This window comes from Solanum pennellii, chromosome 2 (genome assembly GCF_001406875.1).
Source record: "Solanum pennellii chromosome 2, SPENNV200".
Taxonomy (NCBI): Eukaryota; Viridiplantae; Streptophyta; class Magnoliopsida; order Solanales; family Solanaceae; genus Solanum; species Solanum pennellii.
In genome coordinates, this window is record NC_028638.1 from 52,582,172 (window position 1) to 52,590,778 (window position 8,607).

Here is an 8,607-nt window from a genome sequence, read left to right on the forward strand (position 1 = left end):
CTCCCCCCTCCCCCCCACACACAAACACACACACACAAAAAAAAAAAGAAAAAAGAAAAGAAGAGCATAACCTTTTACAGTTCCCATGCGAGTTATGACCATTGATTAGTTTTAGTTATGTATATTTCTTCAGTTTGCAAAATCTCTGAAAGTTTTGCCTTTGTTTCCTTACTTATTAGCATATCTACCTTAGTCTCGTCTTTATAATACGAGAGCTTCCCATTTATAATGCCTGGGAAATTTTGTTTAGTCCCAACTCCTAGAATGCTCCAATGCACTTAACTGAGAGAAGTTTTAAATAGTTCTCATCTGCTGAGCTGATTCTTTTGTGCGGACAGTTTTTCTTATTAAAGCGTCGGCTTCATATTTTCCTCCGTAGCTCTTTGAATTGCTATTTGGTTTTATGTCATCCAAGAATGAACAACTAGTCTGGCCTTATATTGAGAACTTTGGAGTTCACGATCTTTATTAATTAGTGGAATATTTTGAGATAGTATTACAGCACTTAAGAAGATGTTATTGCAAACATAATGCTATATATTGGACTATGTCATTTCAAACCTGAACTTTTGTTTAAGGCCGATAATAGCTCTGTCTGGCATAAGTGAGAAGATTTATTTGACAGGAAACAGTATTTAGCACCTATTAGAGAGCATACTTTTTAAATCTTTGTATTGCTGGAAATTTTTATTTGACAGGAAACAGCAGTTAGCCCCTATTGGAGAGCATCCTTTTAAATCTTTGTATTGCTGGAAATTTTACTGAAAACAATATTTAGCAGGGCTTTTGCGGTGGTAGAGTCTAAGGTTTGTTCCATTGTGGAGGAGCCTCTGGTCCTTAATTATCTTATGGTTCACCCATAGAGTTGTATAGAAGATCAGGTGGAGTTTATAGACAATCATTTCTTTTTCTAGATTCTTTATCTTTTGGTATATCCCTTGTATACGACCAGATTTTAGCTATGTTTACGAATGAAAATGCGTTTAATTGATTAAAAAACAATATTTAGCAGATTGGCTTTTTTTTTATTTTAAAAAAAACAATATGTAGCAGATCTTGTTAAGCATACATTTCGGCTGTAGATTAACTACTTCCTCAGTGAGGTCTCCTTTTCAATTTGTATCTGTACCTAGCTGTCATTGAAATTTGAGATACATAGATTTACTTTATTGAGGCATGCTATTGATCTGAAGAGCAATAGATAACAGTTGTATCATTGTCTTGGTTGTCCTACTTGTACAATGGTACTCAGCTGTTTATTTCCTCGAACCTGTCTCTGCTGTATTTTTATTCCCAAAATCCATTTCTCTATGAGTAACCTGTTTCTTTCATTCTGGTATTGTGCATCAGAAGCAACACTACTGGTAAATAGTATCTGAAAACGGATTTGACAGGATGGTATCTGTTGCTAGGGCTATTTTCTCAGCTTCCTTATCTTTCCCGTTAAATGCATTTCCTATAGTTGGTAGAAGTATCATCTATTCATGTCCTTTCATACTTTTTTCCAAAAGATCTATATCCTGTTTTTTCTTTGGGACCCTTATGCAGGTTGCCCAGATCAGTACTTGAACTGTCTAAGAAAATGATAATGGAATCAAGTCGGAATCCTATGGCAGCAGCTGTTGAAAAGGAGGCTGGGTGGATGCTGTTGTCCTCACTGCTTGCGTGCATGCCAAAAGAGGTACAGTAATTGGTTTTTTGGTAGAATTCAATTTCTCCTCTTTTGTTTCTCATGGTGCTTATTTCATTCGATGCAGGAACTTGAGGATCAAGTTTTTGATATTCTTTCTTTATGGGCTTCTGCATTCCAAGGAAGTCCAGAACGCCATATCAGTGAAACAAAAGATCTTCAATCTAACATAAGGTTAGATATGTAAAACTTATAGAAAATGATTTATTACCATTTTAAAAGAGCGTATACATGGCATATTAGGCATGTTCAATTATATTAATTTTACATACCTAATCTGCCATGTGTAAATAACATATCTAACCTTTCAAAAAAAAACAAGGAAAGATGTGTTAAGCTTTACAGAAGTATTTCCTAATATTTTGGTAGGAATTTAGGAAAAATGACGTCTCGGTAATGGCACGGTGACCTTGTGTGCATCTACTGCTCAATATCATTTTAGTCAGCGTAGGTCCTACATTTTGCATGAGCAAGTTTCACAACTCTAACCCACATTAGGTGAATGGATACAATAACTATGAGTGATTTATAGTGCTCTTTTGAGACACGTTAACATCTATAAGTGCTGCATATATCTTCCAGGCCTTTTGCTGTCAAGCATGCCACTAGCCAGAAAATAATGATAAACAAATGAACTTCAAGATTGAAGAATTCATATTTGTTTTGTAGTAGATACCATACAGTGAATCTTCCTTGTAAGAGTGAATGAGTCTGTCACTGGTCCTTGAGATTTCTCCGTTTTCAAAAAGGATTTTTTAGTTACTTGGAATTCATGCAAACTTAGCAAATAGAAGAACACTATGTAAGCTAATTACCCGTAGAGCTGATACCGACTAGCTTCTTAGGTTTGGATGTTATTGACACACTAGCATTATTCATGAGTCTTCAATTTTGGCTGGAGATGGTATTGCATTGTAGGAATAGGTGTGGAATTCAAAGAATCCTACTTTGAGAGAATCTCCAATCTGTTCCTAAAGGCAATTGAGTAGTGACCTAAATGCTATGAAAATTGAAATGGCTATTGATGGTTCATATATCTTGCCCACCTTATTTTGTGTTGAGGTGTAGTTGCATTTCTATTGTTGAAATCTGTTTGTTAGTAAAACAGATAATATATGACGCTCTACTGGGTATGCATTAATATAATTTCTATACTTAAGTCTCGTTTTGTTCTTCATTGCAGCATTGTGTACTTCATAAAAGATGTCCAAGCAAATATCACTTGTGGTGCTGTGAAATTTAATTAAAAAAACCTTCATGTAGTTTTGTTAAGTCTGAGACTGTTTTATGACTTTGTGAAGATCATTTTTTTGGTAGTGTATGGTCTGCTGCAGTGGATGCATTGACAGCATTCATAAAGAGTTTTGTCTCTGCTGGTGCTGTGAACAAGGGGATCTTACTTGAACCAGTTTTGCTATACCTTAGTAGGTAATGATACATGTGAAAGAAGCATCTTCTTATATATGTTTTCTGCATGAGAAGCTGCAACTTATGTTTGTGGAATTTGCTAACACAGGGCTTTATCATATATATTGCTGTTGGCAGCCAAAGACCAAATGACTGTCAAACAGGCATCAGACATATTTATCATCAAGACACTAATAGCCTATCAGTCAATTTCAGATCCAACCGTATATCGAAGAGACCATGCCCGTCTTATTCAGATATGTGCAACTCCTTATAGGTGAATGTTTGATTCAGCTCATCAGCTGTGACACAGCTATGTACTTCCTTGGTGGGGTCATTCCATTTCTTTTCTACAAGGGCATGTATGTTCCCCTTTTCTTTTATTTCTTTTGAAGAGCTACTTCATTATTTTTTTCTTTTTGGGACAGGGAAGCTTCCAAATGTGAGGAAAGTTCATGCTTGAGGATGCTGTTAGACAAAAGAGATGCTTGGCTGGGTCCTTGGAACCCTGGCAGGTACTTAGACTAAAATCACTTGTTCCTTTCTTTCTATGGATCATTTATTATTTCTGGGGGATTAACTTTATTTTTGCAATCATGATATGGTTAATGATGTGCACATCATACCAAATGTTGTCTCCTTCTGACTTGGTAGTTATAGGTCAGTGTACAAATTAGTCATTCATCTTGTTGATTGTTCAACTAGGGATTTGTTTGAGGATGAACTTCGCTCATTTCAAGGTGGAAAAGATGGTCTGGTACCATGTGTATGGGCTAACGAGCTTCCGAGCTTTCCTAAGGTAAAGAACTTTCATGAATAGGTTGGCTTTTTAGGAAAAATATGATTTGCCATACAACTTCACAAGCCATGAAGAGGTTCCAATCCCTTCCCCCCCTCCCCCCCCCCTGTTTGATATCCATTACTAATACATGTTACTGATCATGAAGCCGGAGACTATAAGCAAAATGTTAGTAAATCAGAAGCTCCTCTGTTTTGGCAACATATTTGCTTCTGAGGTAAGTGAATATGCTTGATACGTTAGGCAAGTAGATATGGAGGCATTGATAGTTTGCAACTTAGTATGTCATTGTTCCACTCAGGATGTCGGGGGAATGCTCTCACTCCTAGAAATGGTTGAGCAGTGTCTGAGAGCTGGAAAGAAACAAGCTTGGCATGGTACCAGTGTTACAAACATATGTGTGGGCCTGCTATCTGGCCTGAAGGTGATCTAAATATTTAGACTTCTTCTGGCTTATCTGGAGATTCGTTCCTTACATCTGCTTCTCTTGTGCTTGCCTTCCTCACAGGCCTTGCTTGCTTTACGTCCTGAACCCTTACCACTGGAAGTACTTGGGTTGGCACAGTCTATATTTCAGGTTCTTTACCATTTTTAATGTTATTATGGTGCTATTGATATCCTTTACCTTTTTCAGTGTTTCTTAGCTTTAGATATTTACCTTGACAGAACATTCTGGCTGAGGGTGACATCTGTGCTTCACAACGCAGGGCATCATCTGAAGGACTTGGTCTATTAGCTCGTCTAGGAAATGATGTGTTTACTGCCAGATTGGTTGGTTCCATTTTGTATTTTTCATAACCTCCTTGTTCTAGGATAGCTTTCCGAGTTGCATCTAGTAGCGTCATGCAACAACTAGTGTTACTGAATCCCTAAGAACCTCAATTATCCATTAGTGTTCATCTTTTTTTTCATCATTTTAACTGTTACATATCACTGCAGACAAGAGTTCTCCTTGGTGATATAAATTCAGCTGTAGATTCATACTATGCTGGTTCGGTTGCACTGTCACTTGGTTGCATCCATCGCAGGTAAGCTTGGGTGGTGCAACTTAGTATTTACCTTTCTTGCATGAATATAACTACTGTATACTTTCATTCTCCCCTTCCATCCAATGAACAGATCTTTTATGTTGGTAATTATGCTGAATGTTTCAACTATAAATGCACCATAATTCTGATTGTCCATGAGCAGCAAATTAAATTGATGTGCAAAGCAGTATTTAAGGTGAATAAAGGTGTAATGGCAATGGCTGATTGTCTGATGATTATAAAGCATTCTCAAAACTAAAATTATCTTCTGCACTTATATTGTCTGAGTATGCTGTTTGAATTGTTTCTTGTTAGTTATTGAAGTCCTCATTCAATTAATCCTTCTTACAGCGCAGGGGGGATTGCATTGTCAAGCTTGGTTCCTGCTACTGTTAATTCATTTCCTTCTCTGGCTAAAAGTTCAAACACTGGCTTACAAATTTGGTCTTTGCATGGTCTACTGTTGACTGTGGAGGCGGCTGGTTTATCCTATGTTTCTCATGTTCAGGTATCCATATTCTCAGATTTACTTGGCTACCTTCAATCAATCTGCATCTATTGCCCATTCTACTATTTATTGCTATGTTATCCAGAGCATTTTGTGTCATTTTGAGATTTGTGAGTGGGTGATCATCATCCTTCCTTGTGCTCCTCCTATTGAAGTCCGATCAGGATGAATTTTGATTCAGCAATTTTCTTGAGTTCACTGTTACGCCTCTAAAGCTTCTCTGTTGATATGTTATAATTTCATTTTTACTAGCTATTTCTGTTTTGATTTTTGATGTTCATATTGCAGCGAGAGGTTACCCTCTGATGTGAAAAGCAAGAAAGGCTAGATTTGTTATTTGGCACCTATAGGTTCTAAATTCTAATTCAACTTTTTGTTTAAGCCTGATGTTACGATCTTCATTTACTTTCAGGCGACACTTAGCCTTGCCATGGATATTCTGTTGTCAAATGAGATTGGTTCGACTAACCTGCAGCAGGCAGTGGGCCGCCTTATAAATGCTATTGTTGCTGTCCTTGGTCCTGAACTTTCCCCTGGCAGCATTTTTTTCTCGCGCTGTAAGGTTAGCCAATTCAATTATAAGCTTAAAACTGTATTACTGGTCTATATAAAAGACGCCAGCAATACCTATAGGAAACAAAAGTGCAAGTAACTTCCTGAAACTCACTTGCATATGCTAGAAAGCTAGTTTTGTGTTAAGTGAACTTTCTGAGATCAATAAGGTTCTAGAATTAAGAAACGTATACGTCATTTCTATACTACCTTTTTATGGTCTCATATGTGCAACTAAGTATATGTCATTGATAAATGAAAGGATCACATTGTGGTTACAATTGCATCATAAGTCTCCAGACATTCGTTAAAATCATCATGTTTCTGAAGTTTCTCTATACATAGTCAAATTTAATGGAGAAAAATATCTGATTCATAATGTAGTATTTGTTATGAAATCAATATTTACAATTTCAGTAATGTTCTGGCATATTCATTGTGTTATTGAAAATCTACTAAAAGTTGGAGTACTAGACAAAATGACCTATTATCATGCATTCTTTTAACATACAGAGCTCTTTAATTTGTTTTTTATTACAAGGTTAGGAACTGTGTTTTCATGTCGCTGATCACTATCACTATTATGATATCCATAACAATTTATCTAATAGGTATAAAATATTTTCCATGGGTAACACATGCAAGGAATACATCTTCTACTCCTTACTGTGTTTATAGCATATACGTCTTTCAATATTTTGAAGTGGCTTTTTCACTTCAGTAGTAGCAACGCTTTTTTGTTTACTAGATCTTTTTTGAACTTGTTATGTTTACTAGATTTCTAATTTACTTTTCCAGTTTCATTCTAATCATGTGTTTTCCTTCAGTCTGTCATTGCAGAGGTCAGCTCTCGGCAAGAGACTGCAACACTTTATGAGTATGACCATTTTTTTCATATATTTTGTCCCCTTTTTGAATCTATAACCAAATAAAAAGCAATGGTTTTGAGGCCGGTGTGGTTTAGGTCTCAGGGTCACGTGAAAGTTCATTTGACTACACCTGCTTCATCTTGTTTTGTAATATTCATATGGATTTTCTTGAGTATTTGAATTTTATTTTATTTTACTTGTTAATTTGAAGGAATGTTCGATTCACTCAGCAGCTAGTTCTTTTTGCACCACAAGCTGTTACTGTGCATCATAATGTGCAAACACTGCTCCCAACTCTATCCTCAAGACAGGTAATGCTTTCTCTACCATGGAAAAAATGGGCGGGTGGTTCTGGGATCGACTCCTTTCTTAGATAATCTTTTGAGTACTGAAGCATCTGAATTTCATTTTCAACAGCCAACACTGCGACGTTTAGCTCTATCCACTCTGAGACATCTCATTGAAAAGGATCCAGTAAGTACTTGACTGTGACCTGTATGTGTCATCCTGTTCTTTAGATATTTTGATGCCTTAAGGCTAGTTTTGCAAGTTATTAGGGGTATGAACAGAACTAAAACAGTTTTTATGCTTTTAACCTCTTTATTGTTCACTAAATAGCTTGCTTTATACTAATCAAGACAAGCTATTATTCATGAATCAAATTGATTGTGTAAACTCTAATAACACAACTTTTCTGTTAAAATCTATGTTAAACTGAAAAATGTTGTATAAGCAATAAAATATACTTCTTTATAAAGCTAAATACTTGAAGATACCTTAAGCCATATTTAAAAATATATATCCCATGTATGAAACTATAAACAGCAAGAGATTGCAAGTATTCATTGACAAAATCCAAAATAGGTGAAAGGAATGAAAACATTTGCATCTAACAAGTTTAATCATCTTCTTCAAACTTCCATCTCCTCTTTTGGAGATACCCTCTACGTTCTCCTCAGCATATGACTCTGGAAGAATGCATTGTACATTCTCTTAGCGTCCTTAAATAGTCCCCCTAAGAATCCGTCAGAATTAGGAACATTTTAATCAGAAGAAACCTTTTCTGCTGAACTATGGTGCATGTGTGGCCGTTACTAGCACATATGCTCTGGCCTTCTATGCACCTTCTGGGTATATTTTGGTGCAGTGTCATTGTCATTCTGTAGTCTTGACGTAGCCTTAGAACTTCACACTTTTGCAGCACAGCTGCACTAACATTGGAACTTGTGTTATTTTGCTTACGCAGCTGCAGAAATCTTTCAATGCAGCTGCACTGAGCTATTTCATTCCTTCATTCTTTTTTTTCATTCATGATCATTTTTGGAATTAAGTCCAGTGTGTTATCTTACTAGGACCTATCAAAAGCAAGTAAGAGTGTGAATAAATAAATAGTTACCTCAAGACATGTAAACAATAAGAGATTTCAACTGATTAGTCTATATATAATCAACTCAATTCCAGAGAGAGAAACAGGAGAGCTTTTGAAGGAGAGTGGAGTGGAGTTTCTCCAAGTTGAGGACTGTCTTTGTTCCCTTAATTTCTTTTGGTGCGCACAGAGGGTTCCCTGTTGTATAGATGATTGGATGTTTGTAAAAAATCACATCTTTTTGTAGATGCTTTACCTTTTCGTATACCCCTTGTATACGTCCATTTTGACCATGTTTCTACCAATATATTTACCTGATTAAAAAAATCAACTCATCAACCTGCCCTTCCTTCTTCCTCTTCTTTCTACCAATACAACCTCCGCCACC

The 8,607-nt window shown here is 36.3% G+C and overlaps 1 protein-coding gene across 4 annotated transcripts in view; it reads left to right on the top strand.

Moving 5' to 3' along the window:
* Positions 1 to 8,607, top strand: part of LOC107010964 (protein SWEETIE) — a 32,483-nt gene that overhangs the window by 11,178 nt on the left and 12,698 nt on the right. For all 4 annotated transcript variants that reach the window (XM_015210243.2, XM_015210244.2, XM_027914644.1 and 1 more), the window contains 16 exons: positions 1,549 to 1,681; positions 1,758 to 1,864; positions 3,008 to 3,118; positions 3,207 to 3,374; positions 3,526 to 3,612; positions 3,803 to 3,896; positions 4,045 to 4,113; positions 4,198 to 4,320; positions 4,405 to 4,473; positions 4,563 to 4,667; positions 4,836 to 4,924; positions 5,276 to 5,432; positions 5,845 to 5,994; positions 6,812 to 6,861; positions 7,065 to 7,164; positions 7,271 to 7,327. In XM_015210243.2, the coding sequence (XP_015065729.1) occupies positions 1,549 to 1,681; positions 1,758 to 1,864; positions 3,008 to 3,118; positions 3,207 to 3,374; positions 3,526 to 3,612; positions 3,803 to 3,896; positions 4,045 to 4,113; positions 4,198 to 4,320; positions 4,405 to 4,473; positions 4,563 to 4,667; positions 4,836 to 4,924; positions 5,276 to 5,432; positions 5,845 to 5,994; positions 6,812 to 6,861; positions 7,065 to 7,164; positions 7,271 to 7,327 (1,669 nt within the window). The remainder of the gene's footprint in view (positions 1 to 1,548; positions 1,682 to 1,757; positions 1,865 to 3,007; positions 3,119 to 3,206; positions 3,375 to 3,525; positions 3,613 to 3,802; positions 3,897 to 4,044; positions 4,114 to 4,197; positions 4,321 to 4,404; positions 4,474 to 4,562; positions 4,668 to 4,835; positions 4,925 to 5,275; positions 5,433 to 5,844; positions 5,995 to 6,811; positions 6,862 to 7,064; positions 7,165 to 7,270; positions 7,328 to 8,607) is intronic.